This window comes from Alosa pseudoharengus, unplaced genomic scaffold (assembly GCF_046254945.1).
Source record: "Alosa pseudoharengus isolate Yale_2024_CS ecotype anadromous, Long Island Sound unplaced genomic scaffold, YU_APseudo_1.1 YU_APseudo_1.1_scf_15, whole genome shotgun sequence".
NCBI lineage: Eukaryota > Metazoa > Chordata > Actinopteri > Clupeiformes > Clupeidae > Alosa > Alosa pseudoharengus.
In genome coordinates, this window is record NW_027468620.1 from 12,803,439 (window position 1) to 12,819,172 (window position 15,734).

Below are 15,734 nucleotides of genomic sequence, written 5' to 3' on the forward strand. Positions count from 1 at the left end.
CCTTTCCTACCCCTACTTCATAGCTCTGTGAGATCACTCTAGACAACTGAGAGTCATACCAGCACTTCTGCATGTGAGCACATTTACTGTACATTGTGATGATAGAGATGACTGGTGAATTGTGAAGCCATTACATAAAGAGGTCCTCATACACCATCAGAGCGTGGATGTGAGGTTGCGTGCATGTATGTGTGAGTGTGTGTGTGTGTGTGTGTGTGTGTGTGTGTGTGTGTGTGTGTGTGTGTGTGTGTGTGTGTGTGTGTGTGTGTGTGAGAGAGAGAGAGAGTGTGTGCGTGTGTGTGGCTGCATGATGCAACAAGCGCTTACGAGTGGAAATAAAGGCCAAGGCTTAACTCCCAAGCAGCAAGTGAAAGTTGACTTCTGAGCCTCCATGCAAACAATAATGAGGAAAATGGTTGATTCACGTGTTCATCGATAAGCACTTTCTTGTTTCTGCTTTTATTTCAGAAATAAATTAAATGCTTCAAAAAATTAAATAAATAAAAGCAAAATCAGACCTGCAGGTGTCACTTGAACCTGCGAACTGACTTGGCTTAGATAGCAAAAGCTCATTGGGAGTACAGTACAAAAACAAACCACTCCCGGCCTGCAGTGTGAAGCACCAGCATGATCCAGGCTGTGACTCTTCCTCACGGTCATGATGCTCTAATGCTCATGGGCATCAGCCTATTCTGGTAAAGGTGGCCACTGCTGGGAATGACTAACCTAATTACTGAACATCACCAGAGGATGAGGGGGAGGAGGAGGAAGAGGATGAGGAAGAGGAGGAAGAAGAAAAACACGATGAAATGGAGGGGGAGAAAGATGAAACAGAAGAGGAAGAAGAAGTGGAGGAGGAAGAGGAGGAGGGAAAACAAAATGAAATGAGAAAGAAGATGAAGAAGAAGAAGTGGAGGAGGAAGAGGAGCAAGAGGAAGAAAAACAAGATAAAATGGAGGAGAAAGAAGAGGCAGAAGAAGAGAGGAACAAGAAGAAGGGGAGGAGGAAGAAAAATAAGTGGAGGAGGAGAAGAAGGAGGAAGAGAAACAAGATGAAATAAGAAAGAAAAGGAGGAGGAGAGGAAAAATAAGTGGAGGAAGAGGAGGAGAAAGAAGAAGAAAAACAAAAAGAAATGGAGGAGGATGAGAAAGAAGAAGCAGAAGAAGAGGCAGAAGAAGGAGAGGAGTGCATCCAGTCAGGAAGTGACCTTGGAGTGGGCCAGGGCCAGATCATTTTCAGCATCAGCTGCTTTGAATGTTTGTTTGTTTGTTTGTCACTCTGGTTAAATGCCACGACACTCATCTACACATTAGTGGTGTTAGGGAGGGGGTGGAGGGCAGGCGGCGAGGCCCACACCTACCCCCTTGTCTTCATCATCAACCTCTCGCGCATCCCCATGCTGCAAAACTGCGCATGCGTCAGCCGCACTCACCAACCGCAACGTCTTCAGAAAATCACGCTCCCGCGGCTTACCCCAGTAAACGTGAGCACGGGGGAGAGACAGCACACACACAAACACACACACACATACACGTCAGACATAAGGGGGGCATGGGGACACCAACACAGGCATACAGACGAGGAAGATGAGGAGGAGGAGGAAGAGTGAACAGGATAATAGAGAGGAGAAATAAAGAAGGAGAGAAAGACAGAAGAAAAGAGAAATAAACAAAAAGAAAAAAAGTCCTTACAAAGTGTTCTACTTCTACTATTCAAGTCAATAAATTCATCAAGGCAGTTCTCATTGTGCTTTATTACATTTCAGACCATGTCTGAGACCTTACAGGAAATGGACTGAAATTACAGTCAACATAGCAAAGTTAACACTACAATGAAGTGGGTGTACCCACTCACTGATCTCACTGACTCCCTGGAAACCAGTAGCTAGCAGTACATATATATCTCTAGTATCCCCATTATTCACAGCTCACTGAGCTCCCTCATCACTATAATCATTTGTTCAATAAAACTCTTCAGCAAGAACAAAGAGAACAATACACTACACAAAGGCATCTATTGCGTAATCTCAAACTGCTGCTATACCCCCAGAAAGTCACATTTCTACATTCTATGCCCACTTCCTCATAGGGAATTTCACATGCATTTTTCCCAAATATCTGAAAGCAGTGCAGTGCAAACTTAGCTACACACTAGCCTTTCAGCAGAAACCTATCAGAATTAATTGTGTTACTGGGCGTACGAGTAGTACATTAAGGATTAATAACACCTGGCCATTTTACTTAGCTACTTAGCTACCTTGCCATACCAATGCAAACCCAAAAATAACACAAGTGTTATGACTCGACAGAGCAACTTGCCAGGCAAGAGCTCTAGTTTAAACTGCGATACAATCAGACACCAGATAAAAAGGGAGAGGACGGCCGCACATGTCACAACACACACAGGATAGAGTCTAGAGAAAGAACGCTACTCACCAGTGATTCTCCAGACAACACCTCCAACAACGAGATCAGGTTATGTCCATCTCTCAGGTCTTCGTATAAGTCATTTACATGTTTCCGTACCTGTAAAGAAGAGAGAGACAGATTCAGTTAGATGCAGAGCAAAACAACCTTTCACCAAACTTAGATCTGTACCCTGAGCCTTGTGTGTACTAGTTATTCCTAATCATAACCGAAATTCATCATTCAATCAGCTGGCACTGTTCGCTTGTACAGCATACATGTCCTGGGACAATATTATTGTTTTGATAAATATGAATTACATCTATTCAAATAAATCTATTAAAAAAGGATTCACTAACAAGCTAAAACACTGAAAATCTTATCCAAAAACAAAACCATATGACCATAATTCCCACTGTGCAATGCAAAGAAAAACCACGGTTACACTTTACTTGAAGGTATCTACATAAGAGTGACATGATACTGTCATAACCCTAACCCTAACTTGTCATGACAAAAACTGAATGACACTTATGTCATTCGGTTTTCAGACAAAAACTGAATGACACGTTTATGACTTGTTTACAATGTTAATGACACATTCATGACAGTGTCATGTCACTCTTATGTAGATACCTTCAAGTAAAGTGTTACCAAAACCACAACTGGTAGGCCTGTCATAACAATTAACCCACTTCAGACAAGAACCACAATTACAGTAAACAAAACCTGCAAATGAATCATCAGACCTAAATTAAAGAGAAACTATGCAGTTTTGGCAATTTCTTCGCTGTTTTCTCACTTTTTGCCCCTACAGCTTCAGAGTATATATTTTATGACACTCCTCAATCTGTCAGTCAGCCGTTTCCTCTTTCCCTGTTCCTCAGACAACGGTTTACTCGCTTTCTGCTTCTCTTTGCTGGCTCTGCCGTGACGAATGTCTGAGAAACTCCATCGCTACCTTGTTCTAGCTGGTGCCTGGCGTGTATGTGCGTTTTGCAGTAAAGCAATTTGTTACATTGCGAAGCTGCAAGAATTTCTGTCTCTGAGGCCGTCGGCCCGCCGGCCCAAAGTTGCAAGGGTGATTTTTCCACTCACGGAAGCTAGACGGCCACCATTTACCCCCAAAAAAGTCATATAACCATTTCAATGACTCCGAAGCTGTTCAGTTAAGGTAAGTTAAGCTAAAAAAACTGCATAGTTCCCCTTTAAGGCAACCAGTTATACTACTCCCAACATTCATCTGTCTCCTTAAATGCCAGTAGGAGTCTGAAACAACTGCATTTGTCTACTTTGATGTGGTCATAAAAACACCAAGAAGCTGACTGCTAACTACACTAATTATATGGGAGTCCCTAGCAGGAGTCAGAGAAGAGACCTGACACAAAACCATTAGTGGCTCTAAAACGTGAGGAGGAGCGTAGGGGACCACGGAAACGCCTCCAAACTTTGCTTTCCTCCTCTGCAAATGTATCGTGACTCCTTAAGCATTTCCTCTCTGTCAAAAACAATGGATAGGCGTCCCTCCCCTTTGGCCTGTTCAAACACAGTCTGATGTTTCCGATATGGCTCTGCCTGTGCTTGTAAAGCCTGCAAGACAGGGCCCTGTCACTAATGTGGAGTAATGAGTTTCTCAGAGCAGAGGCTTAGTCACCAGCTTTATGCCTATACAGTACATGTATTGTCTCCAACGGCCATGCGAGATAGGGGGTATCATCTTTCCTAATGACTGTTTTAAAGTTTCCTTACATTAGCCTCCTTCTGTATAGAACTTCTCACTAAACTTTGAGAACTAATGTTGTAGCGGTGTGCAGGATCATATCAATACCTTTGCTGCCCACAGCACAACCAGCACCATCACACACACTTAATTAACTCCTAAATGACTCCTATACAGCTAAACATGTGCAAGGAGACATCAAATAAGTGTCAACGACCTATGTGTAGACTCATCACTCAGTGAGGTGATCGCTATACACCATGAGGTCATATTATGTGCCCTGTGCACTGGAGGTGCTGACAAAGAGATTAAAAAACTGCTTGTGTAAGCATCTATTTAATGCAGTTACTTGAGCATGTTATACACACACAAAAAAAACAAAGAAGGCGAAGGCCAGCGGGTGCTCCTGTGTTGTATCTTGTTGAGTTAAAACAAGTATTATGCTGCTTATGTCTGCTAATTTTCATGTAGAGAAAGTTTTTTGATGTGTGTGGTATGGTTTATACAGTATGAGCTACGTCTAGGGGCAGCCGTGGCTTACTGGTTAGTGCTTCGGACTAACCAGTAAGGGTTGCCGGTTCGAACCCCGACCAGTAGGCACGGCTGAAGTGCCCTTGAGCAAGGCACCTAACCCCTCACTGCTCTCCGAGTGCCGCTGTTGATGCAGGCAGCTCACTGCATCGGGATTACTGTGTGTTCACTGTGTGATTCACTAATTCACAGATTGGGATAAATGCAGAGACCAAATTTCCCTCACGGGATCAAAAGAGTAAATATACTTATACATTTTTTTCCCACAATGCCTTTCTGCTCTGTTTACCTTCCACAGAGTGCTCCGTGGGCCATGCAAGTGCACCATCGCCTTAAACCTGTCTCTCTCATTCTATTACCGCACCTCCCAGCTCCTCTCGCTCTCCCTCTCCATCTCGGGTTTTGTGCCCTTGGCGAGCCCTGGTGGAGGCTTATCTAACCAACCGTCATCACCCCCCAGCCCCCCCCCCCCCAACCTGACACTCTGCAGCCTCGTAGCCAGAGCCCTGTGCAGGCGCTGTGCACTTCCCGTTCTCGCCGCTGCCCTGAATACCAGCCTGCTTAAATCACCCCTCTGCCTCAGTGACCTGCTTTTACCCAGGCTCCTACCCGCCATAATCCCAGCGCCACACAGCTGCGGAGCCGAAATAGACTGCTGTCCAACGACCGGCTGGCCGGGACCCCCCCCCCCTTTCTGGGTCACACAGATACCCCCTCCAAGTCTTTACTCAGCACCTTTGCTTCCCCTGACACTAGCTGGGGTTATGGTGACCCAGACATTAAAGGGGGGGTGGGGTGGTATATAGGGTGGGTGAAGGGGAGGGCAGGGGGGGGGTGGTACTGAGTGGGTGAAGGGGGGTGGTGGTGGGGTTGGTCCAGGGTAGGTGAAGGGGGAGGGGGGGTTGCTTGGTCAGTCATATGACAGCATGGCAGCAGCTTGCATTCAAATGGAAGGAGAGAAATGGAGGAAAGGCAGAGGGGCCGTTATGGGCCGTTATCTGAGATCTGGCAGCTAGCAACGTCCCAGTAAATTAAACAGTGAGTTCAGATAGTTAAACAGTGTTTAGGCCGAGTCACACACGGCAGCTATAACAAAGCTCCCTTGAGGTTTATGCGTGGTTCCTACAGGCTGCAGTGACTTCTTCTGAACTAAGTCAAAATACGGCTAGTTGCGCCAGATAGCCACTTAATTGTTGATACCAAATCTCCTAACACTGTGTCAAAACTAGGATTATGACCCCTTCTGTAAGCTCATTAAACGATAAAAATAAAGGCAGATTTCGGAGCATGACAAGCTATTCCTTCTAGGTCCTTCAGTCGCTCTGACTCTCTGATCCTGCATGCTGATGGCGTACTTGATACACAAGTAGCAACATGTTCACACTAATGGGTCGCTGCTGGTATCAGAAATGGCTTATAAAAACACTCTTGCTGAAGATGGGAATCACCCTGAGTAAATACTGGCAGCTTCTGCTCAATATCCATCACAATTGGCCAAGATTAAAGCTGGCAAAGCGTGCATGTCGCTGCCAAATCTGTCAGGAGCTAGTTCATTCCAGCAGTTATATTTTAATTGTCTTGGAAACTGTTGGGGGTAAAAATCTTAAAGCTGCCCGTCATTCCACAGCAGATTTGCGCTGAATGGGATTTGTTGATGGGCTGAGATAAAACACAAGAGAATTTTAGACTTGTCTGGAGTTGAAAAGTCCCAGCAACTTAGTAAACAGGCCAACATTTCACTGAGTGCCATGAATGACTGAGAAGTGTGACTAGGCATGCAGTTTCTGCTTCTGTAGCTTCTTAAGACAGAGCTCTGCAGCTGTGAGAGTAACTTGTGACTTCACCCAGAGATTAGAGGTGCTGACAGTCCCCCAGCAGAATGGGCTATGCAGCAAAAAAGAATAGCATATAGAAAAGTAATATACAGGGAAACAGCACATTGAAATGAATGAATGAATGAATTAATTAATTAATTAATTAATTAATATTTTCTTTGTGCTGATTAAGCTGGACAGGAGTCAGTAAATGCATTTTGGTATTTTGGCCCTCAGGTCTTTGCATTCAATAGATAGGAAAGCAAAATGGTGGGGTGGTACCTAATCAACAGTGTTTGTGTTACTCGTCTCTAGGAGAATGTCATGCTGACAGACTGAAAACAAAACTGTATCTAGACACTTTTTCCAGCTTGGATTAATATGAATGTGCAAGACTCCCATGGCAACATCTACGTGACACAACACTGAAATACACCATGGTCCTACAGGACTCTCACATCAAGCATAAGTAAATTGAGTGGGTGGTGGTAGTGTAGTGGTTAAGGAGCTAGGCTAAAGTGCAGCCTGAACATTGTGGGTTCAATTCTCAGCTACCACCGTTGTACCCTTGAGCAAGGCACTTACTTAACCCCAAGTTTCTCCAGGGACAATGGAATCCCTTGCAATATAGTTGACATACGGTATGTAAGTCATTTTGGATAAAAAAAAATGTCTGCTAAATGAATAATGTAAATGTAAATTCAAGCAAAGAAAATGTGAAAAAAGAGATGCAACATACCTTTAATAGATGCTGGTTTATCCATTTAGTGAATGTCTTTTTCTGCACTCTGTCTCTTTCATCTGTAAGATAAGGAGATGTAGACAACGTCAAAACACAAATATACCAAAGCTGAAGCAACAAAGAGTTATTTTTGCTTTGTTTGGATTTCAATGATTCCTTTCTAGCAGTCTTTCAGATGAGGAAGGTAGATTGAGGGGCTTTGAATTAAAAGTATATTGTGCTCAAGCACAAAACATGCAAACAAGAAGAATACTGACACTTGTACTTCTCACTGATTCCAAGGACGACCTGACCTAAGTGATCCTTCTGGTGGTGAAAAATGTTTTGTCTTTCAAAACTTAAGGCCACCTAGCCACCTACAATGCATCAGTGCAGTAAAAATCCACATCAGACAATTTTATGTTTTAACAGGATGAGCCTTTCTATATGAGGCCTCTTAAAATAACACATTTGATTATTTTCTTGCAAGGTGACAATTAGGTGGTATTTCAAGAAGACAAAATACCACGTTGATGTCAGGGGAAACCTAAACATAACAGATACATCACTATGAAACATGTATTCACAACATGTAGTCTAGTTGAAAAGCTGTCTCAAACACAGTTGGAATTTCACCCTAAAAATCAAAGGTGCTCACTGACAGACTTCAGTAGTGTGCTGCTATATCCAGTTGTGTATTTTGACGTGTACAGGAGGGAAAGGAGATGGTATTTTTAGACTCTTAATTTGAAAAGACAGAGCATAGCTTCCATTACTCAGAGCTCCTCGCTGTGAGCTGAGCCGAGCTGAGCTGACCACAGTATTTTTTGTTTTCAGTAGCCATGGCAACATGCTCAACCAGACCATTCAGACAATTTCCCGATGATGTTACAAGGACGTACCATGAAAAGCAAACACGTGTATGCTGTTAAGAAATAAGATGAAGATTTAGATGAACAACTATAACCACTACAAATAATAACTACAAACGATCACAAGAAATTAAAAAATAAAACACAATTGTGCAGCAAATGGCACAGTGCGTTCCATGGAACTTTCAAATCTGCTTCAATGTTTTGATTGTTCCAATTTGTCATTATCCTTTTATAGAGCAATTCAAAGCTCATAGTCAGACACAGTCAGCCACTCAATGAATGACAAAAGTGCCCTCTCTGCATTATTTTGGACTTTGGTACCTCAAACACAGTAAAACCCCACTTTCTAAACAATGTTACACAATCAGCTTTGTTCACGGCAGGATTTTCTCAAATCTGTTACAGTAAACACAGTGGGGCAGGATGGCACGGAAAAGAAATCCGGAAAGAAATAAAATCAACTTTCAAAAAAGTAGTAGCTCTGTTTAATGGTAAGGAGAAAAGAAGAGAAGGCACAGCAGCTGTTGGCAGTGGAGGACAGAGAAGAAGGAAGGAAGCTGAGGAGACCTACTGACCCATGCAGCACATCAGTGACACCAGGTGAGCGCTGCGCTCGCTGCCGCTCCCAAGAAGCAGCAACATGGCCCCCCCTGACAGACGGACTCCACGTGAGAGAGAGGGAGAGAGGATACTACAGTCGGCACCTCACAGTCAGCTAGCGCGTTTGTCAACTCCGGCTGCCTAAACCCACTGAGGGAGTGACTTCAGTGGTACTGTTGGTCAGCCTCTTCTCTCTTGCTCACTCTCTCTCTTTTACTCACTCTCGGCCCTTCACTTTCTCTCTCTCTCTCTCTCTGTCTTACTGTATTTCCCTTTCCTCCTCCTCTCTCACTTACTCTCTCTTTCACTATCTTTCAGTCTCTCTCTCTCTTTCTCGCTCTTTCACTACCCCTCTATCTCTCTCTTTCTCTCTAGCTCTCTCAGCCAGTCTCTGCTTGCCTAAAGGGCAGCAGACACCTCCTAGCTCGTGGATTCAGAACGAGTTCAGTCAAGTTTTCCAAAGACGCACGCTGACTACAAAGCTCCCTCTTATTCTCAGTTCTGTACTGAAGGGCAGCACCACTCCAACCAGTGGGCTGCTGGGACTCGACTGGTGCTGGACATCAGCCTTGGGTAGGTGAGCCCTAAGCAGGAAGCGTCATTGAATGGCTGACCCTATTAAGTCTTCCAAAGGCAATGATTAAACAACTATTGTGATCATAGGGAAACACCTGTACAATGTCTCCTACATTGACCCATGGTAAAGTAATCAAATGATAAAGTGATCAACAGAGTTGTGTGATTAGTCATACCTTTGATCGTGTCATTAAAAAAGCAACTGGATGGGGCAGCAGTTGAAAGAGTGCTTTGTATTTTACTACTGTGTCAGTACACAGTGCCGATAGTGTGGTATCTATTTCTGAAAGTCATCTGGTTATTTAACGCAATATGATCTTTGTATTCAATATTAAAATCAGGAATGTGACATTAAATCACAAGCTGTGCATCTCAACACTAAGGGTGCAGTAGACGTACACACCTAACTGGTTTGATCAGACTACTGTATGTCTGTATGTCATTATAGCAGTTCACGCTCAGCCTACACACAATGAGAAACATTAGCCTGAACAGAGTTCTTTGTAAACATTGGTTATTATGGTAATCACATATAAATACAATCACTGTGCTGCCCACCCAACCGGTTTCAGTCTAAGTATAGACTGCCTTTGAATGGCAATGCCAGTTAAGACATCCTAAGAAGCCTGTGCACTTCTAGCATCTCCAGCAGACGTGCTGCACCTGTTAGCATGAAGCATCTTGGCACGATAATGCATCACAACATGCATGCATGTTAGGTCTATAATTCCAGCCGGTGGCGACTCATGCACCAGGTGGAAGCTACACAGATGGGTAGCTCAACGTCACAGCGCAACACAAACATTTGTCAGGGACGTTTGCCTAAACACTCGTAGAGGGGGGCCAGCGTTGCTGCATTGCAGTCATTTGTCTCCTTCTAACCTTGTCCCCTTCACGCTCTCCAACGGCTATAACTCTGTGACTGCAGTGAGAGATGACCTCCAGGAAGTGCTCAGTTCACGGCCACGTATTGAATAAGTCATGAATATCCTTTGTGAAAAGGGGGAACGTTACTGCAGGCAACCTTGACTGATGCTAAGAGAACATGTTAATCTATTGAGGCTTTAATCAGAGACAAATCCATGGCCTGAATTATCTTGATGCATTGCTGGTGGTGTTACCATCAAACATTTTTTACAACGCTGTCCATATATCTGACATTATGATGAAGACACTAAAGGCAACAAAGTAGGTCAAAAGGGCATTGGGTTCTTGAAAGGTCGAGGGAAGGTTAGCTTTGTAGATGTGCCACACAGTTACTAGTGCTGCATGGAACCTTGATAAATTAAAAACAAAACCCTACACGTTTGTATTCATCTATTAATCTAAATTAAATTAAATTAAAATCTGGCAAACAATTTTCCATTCAGCTGTCCGTCTGTTGACAAGGTGAGCTGACAAGGCTCATCATTTTGGGACGGCAGTGCCTCAGGAGGCGGAGTCACCTGTAGGTTGCCAGTTGGAGCCCGGCCCCTCCTGACCCTGTCAAAGTGGGCTTGAGCAAGACACTGAACCCCAAACTGCTCCCGATGTGCAGGTTGGTGCTCTTGCATGGCAAGTTGGTGTATGAATGCTTTGAGTGAATGGGTGAATGTGAGGCATGAAATTGTAAAGCTCTTTGAGTGCTTGGAGGAGTGGAAAAGAGCTACATAAATGCAGTCCATTTATACCATTAAGGAGTACAAGTGCTGAGACAGCCGCCAAATCTGAAACCTAACTGGCCCTGCTCTGTTCAGGTCAGCTCATCAAGCCTACATGGTTGTACATCTACTGTTATAAAACGGATAGTTCCGGTCCTTGATTATGATTGGTTGAATCGCGTTCAATGCCGTTGTATATTTTCCCGATGTAGCACGGCTGAGACCGCATTTCATTCTATATTAATGCGCTTCGAATGCATAACGGTTAAAATTGCTGAGCAACAATTCCGATAAGAATTTACTAGCAGTGGAACTATTCTATGGGGACTTTGCGGAAGAATGGACATTTGTAGATTAAATAACTTTTAAATTTCATGATTATTTGTTTATTTTGTATCAATTTAATGTCCTATATGTGGTAGCCGTTTTATAATGCTTAAGTGAGACACTCACGTTTGGAATGGGAGCTATGCTCCCAGGTGTCGGAAGTGAAGAGAGTGGTGCCCTCTTGAGGAGTAACCTGGTGAGCACTCAGACCCACAGTGCTCACACACTCAACACGTTTAATAAGCCATGGGTCACAAGAGCTAATAAATGACTATCAGAAGTGTGTACAGAGTAATTCATTAGTCTAGTAAAAGTAAATTAAGTTTTAATGATAAAGAGTGGAGTTATGTTGACACAGATTTATTAGGGGGAAATGGAAAGTTTGAGGAGAACGGAGTAGAAGATTTCCTTCCACAGTATAAATCATGGAAAATGATTTCATGTGTTAGGCTGAACACAGGAAATAATGGCTTATCTTGGCATGGTCTAAAGGCCACTCTACTTACAAACACATTATGCCCCATAAAAATCAAAGACCCGTACATCATGTGGGATCCAACGCTTATCTAAGGGTTCCTTTACACTCCTGTCTTCTCTGACTTCTGCTTATAAAAATTGTGATAAAAGCTGTAAACTTTGAATTGCTGTATGTCATCACCACGCAAGGAGCAAGTGCTTCCTGTTGTTGCGGAAGTGCTCCCATACAGAGCCTACGACTATACCTGTGTTCCCTGACACAGCAGAAAAGTGCACACTGTGTATGCTGTGCATGTTGCTTATGGAGACCTGGCTTTTACTTCCCTGCAATTTCATGAAAAAAAAGACACAGCTTCATAAAAATGGTCCAAGCCTGAACCACGGTTCTTTCAAATTATAGCTCAGTGTTTGTACTTAGTGATTTTGTTTCTTTGAAACAAGTCAGAATTTTGTCTTAAAATGTACAAAAATGACTAGGCTAAAATATAGCCAATTGAACTTGATGGAACCACAACTTACATACAATTACAATTTACAACTTGTATACACTTTCCATCCACTTACCAACCAAGAGCATTCTTTAACATCTCCACAACTAACTACACACCCTCCAGTAGCACTACACTAAAACCAATGGACTGACCATTACAAAATACCAGCACCCTGTTTATTTCCTATTAACAGCTTGGAGTTACACTGTAACTGCTGAGGGGTCCTGCCTCACTCAGGCCCACTGGGGGAGATATGAGGGTGCTAGTCACCAGTCCTTGACCTATGGCTGTGCTAAGCTGCTGTCTGAATTATCATTGACATGTCTGCACAGATCTCTTGCTTTTGCCAAGGGCCGGAACAAAAGGACAGGCAGGCAGTCTCTCTCTCTCTCTCTCTCTCTCTCTCTCTCTCTCTCTCTCACTCTCTCTCGCTTTGCATATATTCACAACTAGACATAGCCATTTTAGATGCCGAACAGCTTTAGCTGTAGTTCAGCACGCTCGCTGTGTGCTTTATTTTCAAATGACCAAAACTTGTGTGACCAATGCATACAGTATCAAAGGCTTACCCTGGAGAGCCGAGAAACATGATCTAAAGCACTGACTGTAAACAGCTCAGTTAAGATGATTTGCTTGACCACCAAATGCCCTTAGTTAAGAGTGGCACATTCAAAGGTTATTCCCATGTACAGATTGTATATATGTTTTGATGAAACACGAGTTCAGCTTTTCCTTTTTGTTTGAAAGGAAAAACCACTGCTTTCAGCCACGTTAATTCCAAACAGAGATTACTGAGGCTGGTATAAGGGCTACTCAGGTGACTCAGTGTGTGTGTGTGTGTGTGTGTGTGTGTGTGTGTGTGTATGTATGTGTGTGTGTGTGTGTATGTGTGTGTGTGTGTGTACAAAAAAAACAGCACTTTAAGGGGAAAGAATGCTATCAGTAAACAGCAATGGCACCGCTACAAGCACACCCCATGATTCTGCGACCTGTTATAGCCATCTGTGTCCGAACAGAGACTATTGCGTCACCATCATCATCAGATGGCAAGCACTACAGTGGGGCGTGTTCCTAGTGCCTCCTCGTGAATGTGAGAAAATGTGCTCATGGAGCAAATACAGAGATCCATGCTGCCTATAGGCGACGGCGTGCCTCAAAACAGCACGGCCTATCCCTGTCTCTGTGACTCCACCATGAAGGGTCTGCTGACTCATTCTGCAAATACCGGATATGAATTAACCAAATGAACTGCGAAGAGCCAGATAAACGTACAGTATTCCACAACTGAGCTTACACAAGCGCAGATAAAGACCTCGGTAGCCTGGCCAGCATCTGACAGTCAGGCTGAAACCAGCACTACAGGAGTTGTAAGGGAGATTAGAGGAAATATTTGTTGACTTGTGTTGGTCTAGTGCAGTGTTTCTCAAACTTTTTCAGACGAAGGACCACTTAACCAATAAAAAAGAAACGCACGGACCACCTAGCTAAAAAAAAATGGACCTACTTCAACAGTATATTAGCCTACACAATAGGCCTACTCACTGAACCACCTTGCTTATTGTCTTAGCACTTTGCTTATTGTGTCAGATGATTCATATAATTTAAATTGGCATATCTTACATAGACAGTGTTGCAGAACTGTTTGGATTTAAATACAAGTTGGTTTAATATTGCAAACAATTCATCTATATTATATTTTACCACGTCTGCTCGTGGACCACTTGGGATAGCTTGCGGACCACACTTTGAGAAACACTGGTCTAGTGCCTCCGGATTAATATGTAACTCTATGGAAAGAAAAGTTTCTTCAAGCATTGCACATTAATGGCAATATTTCCTTCCCTCAACGGAGAACAGCTGAGAAGTAAAATAACTAACTCGGGGGTAGCATGATCATTAAGGACAGTATGACTTTTCCAGATGAGACAGTGACATAGACCATGGGTCAGTAGTTGTGTCCCCATTGACTGTAGGTCACTGTACATGACTGTGTAAAAATAGCCAGCGGAGAAAGATCAACATGTGTCCCTTACAGAGACACCAGGCTTATCTGATTATCGGTCTACTGTGAGAATCAGACAAAATGTTCGGAGTGATGATCTCGCCGAATACATCTCTCCATTCCCTCATAATAACACTATGTAGCAGGTCTACAGCAGGAGAAAAGACCACAAGCCCCAACTTTAAAAAAAAACGTATGGTTTCAAACAAATGAACGATGAAACAAAATCAAATCCACAGTACCGGGGCAGGCTACACACCAGTGCTTTTCTAAGACAGGTAGAAAGACATTATTTCACGCAGGCATTATTATCCGTTAACTTAGTGTGGGAAAAGCAAGCAAAGCCTGGTTTATGTCTAACGCCGGCCCCAACGCTCCTGCTCTACTTTCTGACCTTTCTGCCCAGCGCGGGGAAGTGGGTAAATGCCAGCCGAGCGTTTCCTATGCACTCAGCCTGGCATGCTCTCAAGCTCGGCGCCCAGGCCTGGCATCCACTAACACGCGGCCTCCCCCCGAACATAAATCAGTCTCACTCTCCGCAGTGCTGCAGACAACCCCCAGACAAGAACCGCAGCAGGTACGGGCCGCATCGGGGACAGACCCAGTCAGGCCCCGTTCACATATACAGCGATTCACTCATCACCTTAAGTTAAAATTATTTCAACTTTGTTGGGTCGCCAGTGGTTATTTCACCTGTACTCACTAAATTACATTAACATTACAGAGTCTCTTGTAGCTAGTGTAAATAGGGTTTCAGTTCTCCGATCTGGACCGTCGCCAGTTTCTCCCCAGGGTAACATAGGTATGTATGTGTCGATGATCAGTCATCTCCCCTCAAGAGCAGGCAAAGCCGGTATGAGCTCACAGCCGTCAGACATGTTGTCAGAAAGGGAGTACTCTCATAGCTTGATGATGAAAACGCTGTCGCAATACTGGGAGTGATTCACAAACAAGCGCTTTGTTGTTTAGGGGTAAGTGTGAGCTGACGTGTTACGCACACTGGACATGCTATCAGTCACCTGCGTGAGGGGAAGAAAAACCTGAATTTGAAAATAAGGTGGAGGGAACCAGCACATAAAAAGAGAGACACAGAGGGGAAAACAAAACACTTGAGGTGACATTCCTGCCGTTCTTCCTGTCTGAGGCAGCCATTTTTTCTCCTTAGGGAAGGGCAGGATCTGAAATATGTGCCCACAACAGTCACAGAGCCTGGAGCATGGACTTCAAAGGAGCATAAACAGATACCCCTGCTTTTAGCCTGCAGGTTCAATCCTAACCTACTGGCATAATGGTCTGGTGTGTGTGTGTGTGTGTGTGTGTTTGTTTGTCTGTCTCTGTCTGTGTGTGTGTGTTTCTGAGTGTGTGTGTGTGTGTGTGTGTGTGTCTGTGTGTGTGTGTTCTCAACTATGAGTAAAAAATTACTTTAGCTGTGGCATCCCCTGTTTACAGAAGAAAGGCAGAATCTGGAATAGATTTCTCCACTTAAGCAAAGTCCTTTTAGGCAAGTCCCTCCACTCGGCGGCCATATAGCAACGCTTTTTGGGCACTCGTCGGG

General features: G+C 43.8%; 1 protein-coding gene across 5 annotated transcripts in view; it reads right to left on the bottom strand.

The window, feature by feature from the left end:
- dst (dystonin) overlaps positions 1 to 15,734 on the bottom strand; it is a 130,473-nt gene that overhangs the window by 100,227 nt on the left and 14,512 nt on the right. For all 5 annotated transcript variants that reach the window (XM_076285595.1, XM_076285594.1, XM_076285598.1 and 2 more), the window contains 2 exons: positions 7,210 to 7,271; positions 2,436 to 2,525 (listed from right to left, as the gene is read on the bottom strand). In XM_076285595.1, the coding sequence (XP_076141710.1) occupies positions 2,436 to 2,525; positions 7,210 to 7,271 (152 nt within the window). The remainder of the gene's footprint in view (positions 1 to 2,435; positions 2,526 to 7,209; positions 7,272 to 15,734) is intronic.